Source organism: Siphateles boraxobius, unplaced genomic scaffold, assembly GCF_051911475.1.
Source record: "Siphateles boraxobius isolate OS27281-9 unplaced genomic scaffold, OSU_SipBor_1 1, whole genome shotgun sequence".
In the NCBI taxonomy this organism is placed as follows: Eukaryota; Metazoa; Chordata; class Actinopteri; order Cypriniformes; family Leuciscidae; genus Siphateles; species Siphateles boraxobius.
In genome coordinates, this window is record NW_027508699.1 from 12,585,906 (window position 1) to 12,605,525 (window position 19,620).

The window sequence follows — 19,620 nt, forward strand, 5'->3', positions numbered from 1 at the left end:
ATTCATTCAAGCAAGAATCAACTATAACAGTCAGTATTATTCTTCTCATAAATGCGAGGAATGTCAAATGTGTTTTATGTGTTGTAATTTTATATAGTAGCCTATATGAATTTAAAATATAATAGTTATAACAGGCTCCCGTTGTAACTTAGCGTACAGCATACAGTGAAAATATTATTATTATTATTATTTTGCCAGGACATTAGTGGAAACTTCCAGTCGCTTTTATGTAGGCAAGAATGACTTTCATAAAACATTTTTTCCTTTCGCTTGTCTTTAACTTGCTTATATATGTTGGGTAGCCTATATGTTGTGTAAAATGTGATGTGAAAATTCAATGTAATCTTAAATGCTAAATTTGTTAGTTAATCTTTCAGTTATGACTGCCTTTCTGTTAATTTTCATCGAGTATAGGAATAATAAGTAGAAAAAACGTCCAGAAACAGACTTTCAAAAAAAAAATTTATTCGAGAAATATTTTACAGGAGTAAAAAGTGCTCACATCTTTTGAGTAGAGTTAAACGAAGATGTTTTATGTAAAGACTGGTTACCCCAATGAGACGAAAACCATGTCGTTTTCCAGTTTTAATGTGCATATATTTAAAACGAAAGGGTAAATGAACTTACGTCGTTAGTTTGAGCGTAGGAAGCTGTATTCACGATCCGTTTACGCGTCATGCCTGTTGCGCTCGTTTCCCAGCATGCATCTCGAATTTATATAGCCATCTTGTCGGGAGGTGAAATTTTTAGATTTTCTGTTTCCGAAGTCTGCCAGTTAGTCAGCCATAAACTTCTAAATTTCTAACCGTTTTCGTAATTGTTTTGTTAGTATGCCTAAATCTAGTCGCTGAGTTTCGTGCAATAGGAGGCAGTGTTTCAAAGCGCTCGTTCAGGATGTGTTTGATACTTATATGTAGGTAGAGAAGTGAGAGGCAGCAGCAGGGGGAGTGAACACAGCCGAATCTACGACAGCGGCCTTACACACACACACACACACACTCACAAACACACACAGACACACACACACACAGACACACACACACCGCCCTTCTGGATCACCAGCATATGAGGATAAGTTAAGAACCAACACGTCATCTTTCATACACCGCTTGTGGAGGTTGTTTTCGTCCGCCGTTCACGCGTCAAAAATGCAACAGGAGAGAAGAGGAAGACCGATGACGCACGATCATCTCGAAAAACGGTGAAATTTCGGTTCCGGTGCCGCAACAATCTGCTGTTTTGTCAAGTCAACAGCGTTTCTAAGGGTTCTCGGTGTCATAAAAAGCTGTTCAGCATGTCGAAGATGCCGGCTAAGAAGAAGAGTTGCTTTCAGATCACGAGTGTGACTCAGGCTCAAGTCGCGGCCAACAGCGCGACCGACGACACCGAGAGCCTGGACGACCCGGATGAGTCCCGGACAGAGGACGTGTCCTCCGATATATTTGACATGTCCAGGACTGACTATGAGCCTGAGGTCTGTGACATGAGTTCCTCGGATGAGACTTTGAATAATGTGTGTGAATCAGAGGCGCAGTTGCCCGTTGCCGCCCCCGTGAACGGTGGGTTTGTCTCCCGCAACAACCTGGGTCACCAGGACATCCAGGCCTCTAGTGCTCAAGCGGCGGGCACGTCTCAAGTCACAAATTCATCAAGCTCGACGACCGTAACCAGCTGCAGTTCACGTTTCAGGGTCATTAAGCTTGATCATGGCACCGGAGAGCCCTTCAGGAGGGGCCGGTGGACCTGTATGGAGTATTATGAGAAAGACCCTGATGGCTCTGTGATGAGCAGGACTGTGGATAGTATAAGGCACACCAATGTGACGGAGCCCTTAGCGGATAGGGACAGTGGTCTCGGGGCCACCGTTGGCTCCGTAAGGGCTCAGGTGGCACCTGACGCAGGTAGTGACGGGTCATCTTTCACCGGCCCGGGTTCCGGTTCATCTGAGACCTTTAGTAATAAGCCAGTGCCTCCGTCTTCTCAGCAGCAGGTGCTGGGAAACTCTCATGTCGCTGTCCCTCACGGTCTCCATCATGATGGAGGACACCCGGGTGCCCACCTTCAGAAATCTCCCAGCATCCCTCCTCCTCAACTTTATCAACCCCAGTCTAGTGCACACCACCTGCAAAGCCAACCGGCTCTGATATCAGCCGGTCAGCCTGAATACATCCAGCGTAACATGGCTACCGTCACCCAGACTCACCCCGGAGCAAACCTTTCTGTCGGACATGCCGTCAGTCAGGGGTCGTCCCCCGTTCCGACCCCATCCGCTGGAGGGATGCAGGTCCTGGGTGCAGTAGAAAGCCCCGGAGTCCCTGGAGCTGTTCCCTTAGGGAGCCAGCCGGTGTCGTCTGTCTCAAACCCGATGCAGCATGTGGGGCTGTTGAGCAGCATCAGCCCTATATCAACTCAGCAATCACCAGTGGGACAATACCAGGCCTCAGGCTTGTTGACACCGCCACAGAGCACTCAGAACATGCCCACAACACCAGGGACGGTCGGAGTAGGCGGCGTGCCAGCCTTGAGTTTGCTCACTGCTCTGCCAGGATCTGCAACAGTACCCAACCTTAATACCTCTGCACACAGCCAGGTTCCTCGCAGCGGGACGGCAGTGGGCATCGGCTCTCCTGCCATGGGTTTCGGTCAGACGGATGAGAGCCGGAGGATGTCTGATGCATCGGCACAGATTCACAGTACAGACATGATGAAGCCCTTTATTACAGAAGGCCTGCAGTTGTCCAGTCCGGCTGTCAACAGTCTTTTCGGAATATCCATTCCCATTGATGGGGAGGACAGGTGAGGTGCCATTCATGTTCTGAGGGATTTAAGGGATTTGACTGCCTGAACTTTCACTTTTTATGCAGGGTTCCCACGGTCATGGAAGACCTGGAAATGTCAAGGGATTTTAAAATTGATTTCCAGGCCTGGAAAACTCATTTAAATTATTATGTAGTGAATTCAATAATTCATGAGATAGAAATTAGTCTGTGTGAAAGCCATCTTTATATAAAAATAAATTAAGAAATATTTTAATTCGGTCAAAAGGCGTGGGAACCCTTCTTCTTTTTTTAAAATCTTGATTTATGGTAGTTTTATTATATTTTCCAGAGTGTTTTTTTTTTATGCATACACAGGCTTAGGTAAGATTTCAAGGATTGTTTGATGATAAAGGGATAGTTCACCCATCATTTACTCACCCTGAAGTTGTTCCAAACCTGTTTCTTTCTTCTGTTGAACACAAAAGAAGATATTTTGAAGAATGTCTGTGTTGTACCCAAACAGTTGATGAACCCCATTGACTTCCATAGTATTTTTTTCCCATACTATGAAATTCAGTGGGGTCCATCAGCTGTTTGATTACAACATTCTTCAAAATATCTTCTAGTGTGTTCAACAGAAGAAAGAAACTCATACAGGTTTGGAACAACTTGAGGGTGAGTAAATGATGAAAGAATTTTTGGTGGAACTATTCCTGTTATGGGTGTCAACAAATATATAATAGTAGAAATGTAGCATAGATTTTAAATCTAGCAATGAGAACAGCCTTTAGTCATTTCATCCTGGTTAATTTCCATGCAGTGTTCTTAGCATTAATGTGCAAATGGTTTTGTTGTAATGCAGTGACATGATGGATGTTGCTCTTGCTATTCCACTGCCAGTCAAAAGTTTGGACACACCCACGTTTTTATTACTGTTTTTCTCATTTTCGAATAACAGTAAAAGTCATTAAAATAATGGGGATTATGGGATTATTTAGTGAAAACAAATCTTCATGAAGAACATCCTGCTATTCAGAAACTTTTAAAGGAGTTTGTGTGCTGGACACTTGTTGGCTGCTTGACACATCCATTTAAAAATGTTTCGTTAATGTTTCATCATTCACTTGATCGGGAAGGTAGGATGTGTTATGCTTTTTATCAGGTTGTTTACAATGGCCACAATCATTGATTTAACATTTTGAAGAATCATTTTTTTTTATTGGTTGGTAATGAAGTCGGTTTAGTTTAATATACACTACCATATGTTTGGGGTCAGTAATGTTTTTCCAAATGTTTTTGAAAAAAGACTATTATGGTTTTAGGGCTGCATTTACTTGATCAAAAATACAGAAAAACAGTAATATTGTGAAATATTACAATTTAAAAGAACTGTTTATTTTAATATATTTTGAGTGCATTTTCCTGTGGTCAAAGCTGGATTTTCATCATCATCACTCCAGTCTTCAGTGTCACATGATTCTTCAGAAATCATTCTGATATGATTTGCTGCTCAAGAAACATATCTTCTTATCCATGTTGAACACAGTTGTGCTGCTCAATTTCCATGGATTCTTTGATAAATAGGAAGTTCAAAAGAACAGAATTTATTTAAAACATTGTGAATGTTTTAACTGATCAATTTAATGTGTCCTTGTTGAATAAAAGTATTAATTTCTTTTTAAAAAAAAGTACTGACCCCCAAACAGTAGTGTATATGTAAGTCATGGGTTGAAGTTGTTTTGAATGTACAGCGAGGTTGTATGTTCACTGATGTTTTGAAAAGATCTCTTTAATATGTAATAGTGTGACAGAACTCAAACAAGCATGCAAACAAAAATGTTTCTTGTTTGCTTCCGGATGTCACAAGAACGGCAGAAATGGCAGTGCTTTCTCAATTGAAAAAGGGGACGTGCATATCTGGTGACACAGTTTCAGCTGAGAAGTGTCGCTGCATAGCTTCCTCTTAGATGCTCGACTTTCAGTTCCCGCGTTGCAACTTGTACACAATATATCAACTTGTTGGCATACTCGAGAGGAAATGGTGAACTGTCAAGTGCTTTAGATGACTTTGTGGCTTCAGCTTATGTACTAGTCAAAGTATAGTGTGAGCAGGCAGTGGCCTTTAAACTCAAGGGCTGGATCTCTCCGCTCGATGCCTCCTACGCGCCTGTCACTCGCCCAGCCCTGGGTAAAGACGCTTGTCGCTACATGGTGACACCTTTTGTAGCTGATATGCAAAGGGGAGGTCTGTGATAGCGAAGGCCTATCACGTAGCGAACAGTAGACCTTCCCCTGTGTTTTACTTCTAGAGATAAGGTCGCTCGACTACATGGTTAACAACTTTTCTTTATTGCTCTCTTAAAAGACAGAGACCGCCATCACTCCTTATTTATGACTTTAAAGACATAGTTTTCACATTATTTACTTAATGTATAGGGGCACAAGGGTCATCTGACAGGCAGTTGTTCAGATAACGCGTTGAGTGATTTCCTCCTAAGACGGCATTCCTGTTCAGGAATTACTGAAATACTTTGTTGATGCCATGCATCTGTCTTTGTTCCCTCAAACTCCATGAAAGCATTTAAAAATTGTTCACCCAGCAGATGCTGTTATTGTTTTCCTTTAGTTGCCTAATGCAGTTAGATTTATATTTTGTATATATGGTTTGGTTGGCACAGCTCACACCTTCACAGGTTTTTAATCTGTGCATTATGTGTAGCACTGTTTTTTTCCCCCCATTTTTTGTGTGTAATTTTTTGGAGATTGATTATAGATTTAAATTAGGGATGTACAATATATCGGCCACCATATCGGCATCGACCGATATATGTTAATTTTGAATGTTATCGTTATCGGGCCAATAAATGAACGATTTCCTTCAGATGTGCACGGTTCGCTATGACGTTTTTGAATTGCTTGAAATATGATTGAAATCACTTCAAAAAGGAAAATGCATTTAAGTGCAACATAAGCCTGTCATAAAAGGCTACATACAATTGTGTGCTTGGGTCATGTATTTTAATGGTGAGACTTGTTTTTTTAATAAGCCTCTTATTAAAAAACAAAACAAAAAAAAACTACAATATATCGTTTATCGGCTTTCTAAAAAGAGTTATCTGTATTGTCCAAAATTTTCATATTGATGCATCCCTAATTTAAATAATGTATAGAAATTTTGTTAAGAGTCAATATCTTAAAATCAAAATAAAGTGTAAGATATTAGTAAAAGTTTGGGGTCAATAAGTTTTTATTTTATTTAAGAAATTATTTTATTCAGCAAGAATACAATAACTTGATGGCAGTGAAGACATTTAGAATGTTACAAAATATTTTAAATAAATGCTGTTCTTTGAAATTCTATTCATCAAAGAATTCTGAAAATAAATTGACATTTTCACAAAAGTATTAAGCAGTGTAACCTTGATAATTAAAATTTCTAGTAATCAAATCAGCATATTAGAATGATTAGAGGGATAATGTGACTCTGAAGACTGGAGTAATGATGCTGAAAATTCTGCTTTGACATCACAGGATGAATCATGTTTCAAAATGCATTAAAAAAAGGGAAACATTTATTTTAAATTGTAATATTGTTTTTACTGTATTTTTGAACACATAAATGCAACATTGGTGAGCAGAAGAGACTTATTTTAAACTACTCCAAACTTTGCACACATTTTTTTTTTAGAACCATTAGGATTATGACAACTTCATGACAGTTAAACATGTCTTCCACCAATCCTCATTACTTGTAGAGGTTTTCATTTTTCATTTTCCTTAAGCAAAATATAACTTGTTTGTTTTGCTTTTATATGAAATATGACATGGACGTGTTGAATGAAATCCACCCAATCCGTTTCAACTAACAAAACACTGATTGTGTCACATGGTCGTTCACAACATAGACCAGGTCCAAGGTCTTCAAAGTAACAGTTAGTAATTACTTTGTCTCATATGTGATGTTGTTTTGAGAAAGTCTTGGGATTATAAATCTAACATCTGAAAGTGTTTTCCATGAATTAGCTCATTGTGCAACAAGAGATCAGATTTTGCCCCATCTGCTGGTTACAATGTGGAACCTCTTCTGTTTTTGCTGCCTTTTTGAGATATGATGATGCACACTGACATATAACATCCCTGGCAAATAACCAGTTATGTAAGGCAGACCAATTGCATATGAAGACTAGCATTAAAAAGTTAAACGGTTAGTTCACCCAAAAAAGAAAAATCTGTTAGTAATTACTCGCCCTGTAGCCAGCTCTCAGATTTAATCAAAAAGATCTTCATTTGTGTTCCGAAGATGAACGAAAGTGTTACGGGGTTGGAACAACATGAGGGTGAGTAATTACTGACAGAATTTTCATTTTTGGGTCTACTAACTAACTAGTCATAAGTAAGTACAGATCGTTTGTCAAGTGTCATGCAGTGATTCATTTGTGCAACTCTGTTTCAATCTTTCAAAACCAGCGCAGGTCAGAATGTACCTTTTCACCCAGTCTTGCCATTCTCTCAATCTCAAATTCCTCTCGTTGCTTTTGAATCTTTAAGTGTCTTTGTATTCGGCAAGCATTCCCTCCCTCTTTCTTTTAAAACACGATCTCTCAACAACACCTCCATCCCAGGTAACACTGCTGACTTCACCTGACAGTAAAGCAGTACACGATCTGTCAAAGTCTTCAGAACACGCTCTTCAGGTACTTCCTGTGGGGGAACTTCTGTAGGCCTTTGCTCATGTAGAGTTCCGATATCCGTTTTGTTTTAAGAATAAAAGCTGCTGCTTTCATGTTGTAGAAGCGGGAGTCACACTAAATCTTTAAACATGCAACATATTTCACACTTATAAGTGACTGATTTGGCACACTAGGCAGCCACCCCTTGTATCATACAAATAGCACTACTTATGTAAAGTGCACTAATTGATTCCAATAGTTTGTTGCCAAGCTAACATCACAATACTCTAAGGATAAAAAATACACACCACAATCACATTTTGAATGCATTATACTTTTTGTAAGAATGGATTGATATCAATACCTTTTTTCAAGTCAGATACCAATACTGCAACCTTGAGTATCTGCAGATACAGATGCAAATTCGATACAAGTACTGTTTTTTCCTTTATCAGTGTATTAATGTTTAGTAGACACAGAGAATAGATATTATGTACGACCCTAGTGTATTTAATTCTTTTTCATCATCAGGGGTTTAAAGTATAGAACTTTAGTAGTTGAATTCTAGTTCCAGATGAGTATCATTCAGTCCCGCTACTCCTGTGATCTCCGTTTTCTTGTTGCTGTTGTTCCGTCTACTCAGTTTATTTTTTGACTGTGAAACAACGGCCCAGGCAGACTAAAGGTGTGGTCACGTTTACTGTGTGTAACGGTATAGCCTATTGGATTCGTGCAGCTCTTAAAGTGACAGAAGCCTAATAAATCTGCCGCAGTCATTATTGTTAATCGAACAACAAAGGCAGATAAAACCACTCTCTGCTCTTGAATGTATAACTTTTGTAGTTTTAATAAGGATTCGTCTATATTTAACGTATGCAGCAGTGTTATTTTCCATTTGATCATTAAATTTCTGTTGTAGGCTTACAATTACATTACTTATCTGAATACCACTGTTAGTACATCTTCCTGAAAAACCTAAAGCACTGTTTATTTCATTTGTATTTTTGTTCTGTTGTAATTTTGTTGCTTTCTAAGTAACGATCCTGATGTTTACTGGATCCAGATATAATCTGCCGTCCCTATGAGGTTACATGCATAGTAAGAAGAAAAAGAGCCCTTTGGAGGAGTGTGGTTGTGGGGTCTCGGGCCCCACCAGAGAGCAGCCAGTGTTTCACGGATTCTAGGAAAAGCTGTTTGCTCAGAGTCCAGATATTCACACATGTGGTAAATCTACTCCTGTCCCCTCCCATTCCTATATAGAGGGCTATATGGAGAGGAGGGTTTCCTCCTGCCTAACTGCTGTAGCCCTCCCATACTGATATAGTACATTCTGTCCTTTTACTTAGTTTGGGGAAATGGAAACCGTCTGTGGTCCCCTACCTCGCCGAGACATCACAAGAACCTAAGTGATCACTGACCAATCTTTAGTTGCTTAGGATTCATAATTGTATCTTAAAGTGTCATTAAGACTTTTTAAAGTTATAATAGATGCTGTTTACCTATGACTTGGCAATATAGATAAATTCTGTATCTATATTTTTATTGTCATTTAGATTTCATATACATCTTTAAGTATTTTAATTAAAGCTAAAGAGAAAATCTGACGTACACTACAGCTCTAACGTTTGGAGTATATTTATTCAGCAATGATGCATAAAATTAAGTTACAGTAAAGACTTACATTGTTAAAAAGACTTCTATTTCAAATAAATGCTGTTTTTAAAAAACTTTCTATTCATCAAAGAATCACATAAAATGGTTCCGTGGTTCCCACAAAAATTAGGCAGCATAGCTGCAATTCTTAAAGGATCATGCGTGATGATGCTGAAAAATCAGCTTTAACATAGGAATAAATTATAGTTAGAGACTAATTAAAAAAAAATGTTACTGACCCCAAACTTTTGATTATAAGAGATGCTATCAAAACGCCTATCTTCGTGTTCTCATACTTGCAAGTGGTGAGACGAGATGATTGTCAAACTAATCTGATGACATGATCATGAAACCTAATGGTCACAAAAGCTAATTAAAATGATTGCAATCACGTTGCTTAATTTGCAGTAGCAAAATCATTGCAAATATTTAGTGAACATCTGATATATTTCCTAGTTAACCTTAATTGTTCTTTTGGATGTTTTTTCTACAGTCTGAGCAGACTACAAATCAACTCTCCTTTGATTTCCTCTTTGGCCTGAACTTTTCATTTGTCACATAACTTTTTCTATTTCTCTCTTTCTGCTGGATGGAGTGCAGGAATCCCTCCACAGCTTTCTACCAAGCTTTCCAGTCTGGCAGTAGGCTGAAGGACTCAAAGATGACCTGTGATAGGTACAGTAATGGGACAGACCCTGGTGTGACGCAAATTACGTTTGAAGTGTGCTGCATGGGGCGGGCATGGCTTTGAGGCTTAAAGGAACACTCCACTGTTTTTAGGAATTGGGGATATTCACCATCTCCCCTACATTTATATAGGTGGGCAAATGCCTTTTTGTCTCAGTGCATGCTTGTTTTATCTGGCAAGAAAATTGTACTCATGACACGCATACCGGCAACAAAGGATTCCATTCATAATGCTAAGCTAAGCTAGCGGCGGCGCTGCTAGACTAAGATAATGCATGCACTGAGACAAAAAGGCATTTGCCCACCTATCTAAATGTAGGGGAGACTGTGAAGAACCCCAATTTCAAAAAATGGTGGAGTGTTCCTTTAAATGGTGCTCTGCAGTGGAGCTCAAGCGCAAACATAACCTCATAATGCTCATATGCAAATTGCAATATTAATAAATGTGGGCTAAAATCCTATGGGAAAATGGGATACTGAATCGTGTTTCAAACGCATTGCTTTCCATTAACACAATTAATTAGCTGAAGTCATTGTTGAGCTGCAGAAAAGGATTTACGCCAATAAGATAATTTGTTGTTGTTAGGAATGTGCAAAAGAAAAAAATTTCATAATTGGGCTAGTCGGTTAGTTTCTGAACATCTAGTTGACTGAACTTGAGCATCTCCAATTAAATGCACCACAGCTAAAGATCTAGTCAGTTGTTCAACAACTGGTTGCCCAACCTGGCCTATAATAAGTAGTGGTCGACCGTAGGGCTGGGTGATAAACTATATCATATCGGGATCATAATAATATTTATGTCGATAACGATGATTAGCTCACAATAACAGAAACCCAATCAGTGCATGTCGATAAGTGATTTCTGCGTGTCTCTGTGTTAATAAGCAGCACTGTTTCATCTGATAAACAAACTCACACATGTAAGGCTCTCAGTGTTTTCAGCGTTTGACGTCTCTTTATACTAGGGCATGAACTTCATCTCCAGAGCTGCTTTGAGAGTCACTTCACAAGCTTTTCACAGTTTCATTTGTGAAAAACTATCGACCAATACATACTGAAACTCATAAATAAAAATAAAAACCATCAAAATAAAAGTTAATTTTAACTTGAAGAAATTATGACAGAAATATATCACTACTGTAGCCTTTACTAAAATGTACTTCTGAAAGTAATAATACTAATATTTCTAAGGAATATTATACAACCAAGATATTTTTTCATCCATGTTCTAAATTTATACTGTTCTTTTGTGCAGCATTTGATTATTTCTCGATAACAACCGCTGAAAACTGATAATACAGGCTCATCCGGGATACTGAAGTCAGCAGTGCTATACGCTTGCTAGGAACGTTTTTTCTTCGTGGAAGTTTTGCGTTTAGTGAGCTAATAAAATACTAAAACTCAGTCAAATCAATATTTCGTGTTCAGTTATTTAAATATGTCATCCAGTGTCGTGGACTCACTCTCTCGTTTCATACCATCGCAGCTGCTGCCATTTTGCGACACTTGTTTTGTACGCTGTTGGATAAACGGGTACGATTTTAAAACTTTAATCTCAAATCAATATCTTTTTTCCCTATAATTATTTATGTGGTGAAATGATGTGTAATAAGTGGTATGACTGCATCGTATCTTTTAAATGCCCGTTTAGTTTGATCTTGCTGCGCTAGCAACTGCTTTCTCTGTGGAAGCTTTGCGTTTACAGACCTAATAAAATATTTTGAATTGAAATATTTTTACTTGTGTGGCAAGTTGCCTTGTAATAAGCAGGATAATGTACATCTAGCCGGTTGTTGTCTCAGAATAAACCCCATCAGGCTGATTAAAGTCCTGAACACCCTGTCAGGGTTTATTCTGAGATAACAACCGGCTGGAGGTTCATCATCCCTTACATATCGTATGATGTGGAAAAAATACTGTAATAATATTGTTTTTAATACAGTTTTTAATGGTTAAATTAGATTGACTGATGTGTCGGACAGCGTGTGGGACTTTTATTTTGAAAGCACTGAGAATGCCAGTGAGTGTCCGATCTCCCATTCCCAAAATGATTAGACAGAGCTGTTAAACAAAGAATGTAAATGGTATAATAAAAAAAAGTATTAAATTGTTTGCTTTTCTGTTATTAGTAAAAGGCAATTACCATAATACTTTATCATCTATTGTCAGTATTCAGCAAATATACATTTATATAATTTAAAGAAGTCTTTGAATATCTAATAAACATTTAATTTCGCAAACTTTGTCGAATCCAGCTGTGAGGTATTGTGTACTCTGTGCGTAACGGTCAGTGCGAATTGAATACAGACAGTAGAGTTCAGCTTCGACGCACGATCGACAATTTTAAATCTTCGATTCATTAAAATCGAAAAAATATGATTCCCAGTGCTCACAAACCTACCAGATTACTGTGCCCTGTTGGTAACAGTGTTTACTACTTTTATTCATATCTTCAACTATTTCTTTATTTGTGAAAAATACTGTAACATGATTATTCTTTATTTTACAGATTTATTTATCAAGTTTTTTTCATATCTTTTCAAATAGTTTCTAATTTTGTTAATATGTAAAATAAAGATTTAATTTCAAATATTGTGATGCATGTGTTTTTACTATCTTTAAATTAAATGGTGAGATCCCACCCTCCCTTCAGAGCGTCTCCAAAGCCACGCCTCCTTCAAAACACATGAACACGCTCAGTAGGGAGCAAACAAAAGCATCTCGAGAGACGGCGTTAAACTACCTCATGTCTCAATGCACATAACATTACAATAATAATAAATGAACATGAACATCTCAAAGAGCGCTGACCTGTACCACCTGACTGCTGCAGATTTATTTTAGCATTGATAGTGTTGCCATTGAAATGCATAAATTCGAGTCACGAAACCGCTCCAAGTATAAAGTCACGGGTTTCCCTCTCTTCCAAATTACAGTAGTTATGGTGTGAGCGCAGCATAAGCTTGTTGTTTTGGTTCAGGAGGAACTGTAACAGGCGGCTGCTGTTTCTGTTGCGGTGCTCAGTGACTGACGTCTGTCTATCTCTGCATAGCATGAAACGCGCTGATGACGTGATGTCAACGTATATATACATATAAATACATTTAGACCACTTGTCCACTACACCTAGTGATTTCTATCAGGATGTGAAGAGACTTTCAAGCAGCATAATTAATTTTTTTTTTCTGAAACAAATCGCCAACCCTGCCTTTAATGGCTATTTGTGGCACTTTGCTGTGATATCTCTTCTGAGTCAGCCTGGTTTTTCTACACTAACCTTACATTCTTACATTCTTAACTCAGTGTTTTTAAAGACATGACAAGTGATCCTTTGTTTGTATGGACAAGCCTGCAAAAGCTTTATGAGAGCCTTTAAATACCTTTGCTTGGCTCAAGGTTATCAGCAGCCTTTGCTGTGGTCTTGGATATGTTGCAAGACTGGATCTAATTCATCAGTAGAACAAGTTCCCCAACATACTGTTTCTTTTAAGTGCAAAGATTCTGCTTAAAATAATCTTTGGTCAATATTTTGACTCTGTTGCATTAGAGAGTATGAGATGCATTGTACATGTTTTTGCGACTTGAAACTGCAAGACAGCACTGACCACGTCATATTTAAGTGCATTGTATACTTCTTCAACAATTGCGTATGCATGTTTACGGGCTAGTTTAAAGCTATCATTACAACTAGTAATGTTTTTGTGTCAGTTTGGTTTTGTACTGAATGCGTTTCCTCTTAAATGGACCTTTTATGGTTGATGCTAATCTGCTTTTCCTGTGAAAGTAAATTGTAGGGAAAAGTACAGAGTCTCTAAGTGTCGTCATTGCCTGTCTTGACTTTCTACACGTGATCTGCTTCAGTGCATTGGATGGATTGATGGGTTCAAAAAAACAACAACAGCATGTATAAAAAAAATTTTTTAACCAATATACAGTCGAAAACAGAACATTGTTAATAAGACACATTAGTTCCAAATTGGTCCTTTCCTAAATGTTCTATTTTAATATATTATAAAATGGTATTTATTTCTGTGATGGTAAAGCTGAATTTTCCACATCATTACTCCAGACTTCAGTGTCACATGAAAAAAGTTGAGCTTTTCAGGTAGATATTTAAAAAATCAATCCATTCATCCATCCTTCATTCCTTTAATGTTATGACTGTAATTTTGTAAAGTATACAGTACAGTGTTCAGTGACGTGATTGTTTTCTTGTGCATGTTTCTACACTGAGTTAACTTTACACTCCACCCTCTTTGTAAAAAAAAACCCTGTATGAGTATCAGATGGAGGCTGCCGCCCCCCGCCCACACAGCTCTGTACTCTTCTGTACTGTTAGAGCTGTTTGCGATGGTTAGTTGTTGTTATGAGGGGCATCCTGCACTCGCACGCTCCTTCTCCGCGAGCTGCTCGATTTCCATGATTTCAGCACGATTTGTTGGAAGATTGATGTGTGCGTGCATGTGGCGCAATATAACATGAAAAAAATGCAACACTATGTTTGGAAGGGGGAAGCTGCAACAGGAGCAGTTTGTTATTCTTTAATTTGCAGGCTTTTATCGTCTGCAAAATGGTTATGATGTTTTTATGCTGCAGATGTTTTAAGACTTTTCTTTCCAATTGCAGTGCCTCTGGAGCAAGTGTGGTCGCCATTGATAATAAAATAGAGCAAGCAATGGTAAGTTTTTCATTTATATTATTATTATTTTATTTATAGTACTAAATTATAGTTAAAATAGTTTAAATATAGTACTATTTTATAAGAGATTAAAGAGGACATACTATGCTTTTTTTTTTTTACATCTTCAATTTTTGTGTAACGTTGCTGTTTGAGAATGAAAAAGGTCTGCAAAGTTACAAAACAGTCAATTCAGAGATAGTTATTATCTATATTTTTAACTGTTTCTGAACTCCCTGAAACGCCTCCATTGTATTCTTGAGTTTTCTTCCGGGAAAGTACACTTCATACAATATCCTTCATTATGCAAAACAAAAGGACAAAGCCTGTTTGAGTTGCGTTAGTAGTGTTGAAACTCGCGGTTTCTGACATTCTGAAACCTGCTCGACCAATTGGTCAACGGTTGACCAATCACAAAACATTAGAGGCATTCGCACCAGAGGAACCTTTTCATGGTTCCTAGAACTATTGGTGGAAGTACCCGGATTTTGGTATGTTCGCACCGCAGGAACTAGTAACCATTTCTCTCTAGGCCTGATGCAGAGAGGCTTATCCATGCCTTCATCACGTCAAGGCTTGATTATTGTAATTCTCTGTTTGCTGGTTTACCAGCAAATTCTGTAAAGAGGTTCCAATATATACAGAGCTCTGCCGCACATGTTTTGACTCATACATCCTCACGGCATCATATTATACCCTTGCTCCAGCAACTGCATTGGCTTCCAGTTCAGCCACGTATTGATTTTAAAATTCAGATTTTAACCTATAAAGCAGTACATGGGTTGGCTCCAGATTACATCTGTGATTTGGGTACTCCATCCATTCCCGCTCGCTCTCTCCGTTCTGCTGGCTCTCTCTCTCTCTCTCTCTCTGTATCAGCCTCGTTGTAAATTGAAAACCATGGGGGGAAGAGCCTTTTCCTATAACGCGCCTAAGTTATGGAACACACCACCCTCATCTATTAGGGATGCTGCTTCTGTGGATTGTTTTAAGAAACTTCTTAAGACGCATCTTTTTAGTCATGCTTTTAATTTATTTTATTATACGCTGTATTTTTTATACTTCTATATTTTTTACTTCCATGTTTGATTATTTTGTTCTGTACATGCTGTAGCGCTTTGAGTCTGAGAAAGGCGCATTACAAATAAAATGTATTATTATTAGTAACGATTTTACTTCTAGGAACTCCTTTTGGAGGAACTAATTTAGCTCATACTTCAGAGTAAGGCCTAAACCAGCACTATAGGAACTATCAGTGACGTTATTGTACGCTGTTGTACGCCAAAACGCATGCAAAACACCAGCACCCGCCATTTTAAAAAAAAGCTGTGTAAACACACAGATTACAGCCTATATTTACTCTATAATCTACGAACATGGAAAACAGTGATAGATGGGCCTCTTATCCTTTACGCTGAGGAGAAAATCCAACGCGAAACATGATTATGCATTTCTGGTCAGCTATCAATACTGGACATCAACCATGATGTCATACGCTATGACATACGCTTATAACTTACTGTCTACTTTCTGGGTATAATAGATCTATCCAATAACATATTAGACAGGACTGTGTGACAGACCGTAAACTAATGAACACTGAGAATGCGAGCAGCACTGTGTGACTCTCATGCGCCGTCAAAATAAGTCACAACAACAAGCACAGCTTACGTCACTTCAGAGTTCCTACCGGCGGTGAGAATGCAACCAGGAAAATGTTCCTTGGGGAAACTTTAGTTCTCGGGGAGCCACCCTGGTGGCTAGTTCCTAGAACTAAGGCTGCGTTCCAGTCCAAAATTGACATGCCCTTCACTCGCTAACTTCCCTCCGTCTCGTTCACTCGGATGTGCTTCATTGCTTACGTTGCACGAGTGCCCACTACTGGCGGAAACTGCAATGGGCTGAACTGGAACGTCCTAAGCCCTTGATCACTTGGAATCAGCTATGGAGTTGATTTATTATTTACAATTTTTTTCCCTTTAAGAATTTGTTTAATGCAGCATCCAAATATATATATATATATATATATAGGTGTGTTTGGGTTGTTTTATAATAAAAAAAATCGAATTAATATATCATAGAGTTGTTTGTGGTGGTGGTGGTGATTAGACGAGATCGGGGGTGACGTCACAATCGTGTTGCATTGTGGTATATGGAACTGCCTGAAGTGTATAAATGAAGTAGACTCGCTCCCTCTGTCAAAATCGAGGGAACGAGGGTCTGTCCATATAAACTTCACTCGTCCACTTCACAAAGTGGAACGCACTTCAAAATGGCGGCATGGATTCCCCGAGGGGAAGTGCTTAGGGAAGATCGCAAGTGCATGTCTAAAAGTGGACTGGAACGCAGCATAAGTTCCTTGAACTAACCGGTGTGAAAGCCCTTACTGATCCAACTGACCAATCAGAGCACATTGTGCTTTTCAGAATGAGGGGCTTCATAGAGACAAGAACTAAACAGAGCGTTACTGACAGACTGGGAAGAGAGGTGCTGCAACAATGTCAAACATGTGAAAACAACGTTTTTTTGAAAGTTCAAGTTTTAACCTATTCAAGTAGACCCCAAAAACAAAATCAAGACTGTAAAAGGGCATAATAGGTCCTCTGTAATAATAGTTAGTAAAATTAGTAAGACAAATTTTGAATGGGTTCTGATGCTGAAATGATGTCATGTTTTGGCTCTAGGATTTAGTGAAAAGTCACCTGATGTATGCCGTGCGGGAGGAGGTGGAGGTGTTGAAGGAGCAGATAAAGGAGCTCTTTGAGAGAAACTCTGTGCTGGAGCGAGAGAACGCTGTGCTCAAATCTCTAGCCAACAGCGAGCAACTCTCCCAACTCACCGTCCAGCCCAACTCCAACCCATCGAACTCTCCCTCCCAGCTCGGGCCTGTCCCGGGTCAGGCCCAGCCCCAACTTCAGCCTTACCTTCAGTTAGACGTCAATCCTACCCTGGACTCCCTGCCTCGACAACCACAGCCCAACGTCACCTCCATCTGAAGCCTGTGCGAACGACGCATATATCATCACAACAGCAGAAAACCTGTCTAGTTCACTACTCCACTGAGCGCTCGTGATGTCGGCCATCATGATGGGTGAGAGGCGTTTACTGCTCGGGCACAACCTGTGGACCACAGTCTTGATCGGGGCTCCTGCATGGCCCATTCCCCCCTGGACGAGGTGGAGAGTTTGTGAAATTATTTTTTTAATAAAGAGAATCCAGCCATGAAAGCGGTGTATTTTTTAGCATAGCAGTTTTCATGTTGTAAGAAGCGAGAGTCTATTTTCAGAGCCACCGTACTTCACATGATTTCGATTCACCTGTCAAGTTCAATTGTACTGTTTGTTATTTATTATAGGGCTGCTATTTTTTGAGAGAGGGACAATGTCACAGAAGCCAATAAGGTCGATAGGAACCTTTTCGATTCATAAATCCGACAGTAATTGGTCATAAATCCAAGCAAGCAGTCTTACAATATCAATCATCAATGCAACCATAAACAGTGGGTAGAGTTCAAACACTAACAGCAAAGTTTCTCTGTGGATAAAGAATGTGAACCTGGCGTGAATGTACATTTTGTATAGTATAAAGAATAAAAAGAGCGTAACAAGTTTGTACAGGTTTGTGGGCGAAGATCTAAACTTGAAATGATCTGCCCTGATGAAGAATGCTTCAGTTCTGTTGCTAGTATGTTGGAAAAAGAAGTCCGTTGCCATATTCTCCTGCCCGCTACCCTGATGTCTCATGTTTTTGGGGTTGGGAATGGGGATTTAAAAGAAAACAAAAACTGTGAAATTGTTCAACCTACTTTGTAACCAAAGATGCAAAGCTGTGTAATTATTTTTCTTTTATGCACTATGTACTTTTTTTTTTTTTTATGTTCCTCACAACAAATCTTTTTTTGTTGCTTTTAGGCATGTTCTGCATGATCTGTTATCTGTAAATGTCAAACCACTTTCTTACCTCATATTTGTATTGGGCACTCATATTGTAAGTAGTCTGTGAATGGTGTCAGCGGGGGAAGGATGTGGAGGTGATGGTGAAAAGGAGAAAAAAAATAACTAGTGTGTGTGACGCACTAGCCACAGAAAATGAAGTGAGCCATGTTTTGTTCATTTAAATGGTGTTTGAATTTCATATGCCAATAGTTTTGTTACATTGCAAATTTTAATGTATTTAAATAAATGCAATATTCAAATTATAAAAGTGCTTAGGAATATTTGTATTAATGCACATTTTGCTAGAAACAGGTGGTTAAATTGTCTGATACTCTTGTTTCTGCCTTATGAACCGTGATGGTTATTTTCACACTTAAAGTTTCACATGAGCACTGTAGGCAGTGACTTCCCCACACTGAGAGGAAACATGATGGATTTACCTTGATGTGTGGGTTGCTGATACATACCACTTGTGCTTTTTTAAGTATTAAGTTGAAGTATACAGTATTTCAGGCTAAAAAAAAAAGACCCACATATTAATTGAGAAGGGTAAACTTGAAATATAAAGAAAAAGATCAAGAAAGGTTTTAGCCATCTGATTGTGTGTTTGCACTTCTTAGATTGTGTATGACTCGCTATAAAACAGCAGGATACACATTTCTACAACATACCTCAGCCTGTTATGTAGCAAAGACATGCTGATTTGTTTATTTGAGCATTTTAAGATTTTTTTTACATATTTAACAAATTTTCCACCACACGCAAAAATTCATGACTCTTTGATTTTGAGGTGAAATATGACCTGGATATGACCCCTTCTTCACATGAAATCAGTCAAGAGCAAGTAATATTTAACCTGTATGACCATTAGTTGATTGTATTGTGGTTGTGTAATTTTTCCATAAAGTACTTCTCACTTAAATATGAAGCGATTTTAGAATTCTAAGGGGCGTTTACACGACACCGGTTTCAACTAAAAGGGAAAGCTTTATGCGTTTTGGCCGTTCATTTACACTACAACGGTGTTTTGGGGCCTTAAAAAAAATGCAAACCTATGAAAACGGGATTCAATTTTTTTTTAAAACACCCGTATCTCCGTGTGAACTACAGAAACACAAATTTGTGAAAACTAGACATGCACAGTGGCATTGCAACGCTTTTGTTATTGTTTAACTCCTTGAAATAATATAGTGTAATATTTCTTTACAAAGTGACATCGCAAACTACTGGCCTGG

The 19,620-nt window shown here is 38.6% G+C and overlaps 1 protein-coding gene across 2 annotated transcripts; it reads left to right on the forward strand.

The window, feature by feature from the left end:
- The first annotated feature begins 701 nt into the window (after window positions 1-701).
- LOC143721065 (TSC22 domain family protein 2-like) lies at window positions 702-18,653 on the forward strand. 2 transcript variants are annotated; one of them, XM_077211254.1, is made up of 4 exons: window positions 704-2,796; window positions 9,683-9,757; window positions 14,399-14,450; window positions 17,135-18,653. In XM_077211254.1, exons 1-4 carry the CDS (start codon window positions 1,295-1,297, stop codon window positions 17,444-17,446), a joined length of 1,941 nt encoding a protein of 646 aa, XP_077067369.1. In that variant the 5' UTR covers window positions 704-1,294; the 3' UTR covers window positions 17,447-18,653. The 2 variants fall into 2 exon arrangements, with proteins under 2 accessions (XP_077067456.1, XP_077067369.1); XM_077211341.1 differs by lacking the exon at window positions 9,683-9,757 and having other exon boundaries at window positions 702-2,796.
- The last annotated feature ends 967 nt before the right edge of the window (window positions 18,654-19,620 follow it).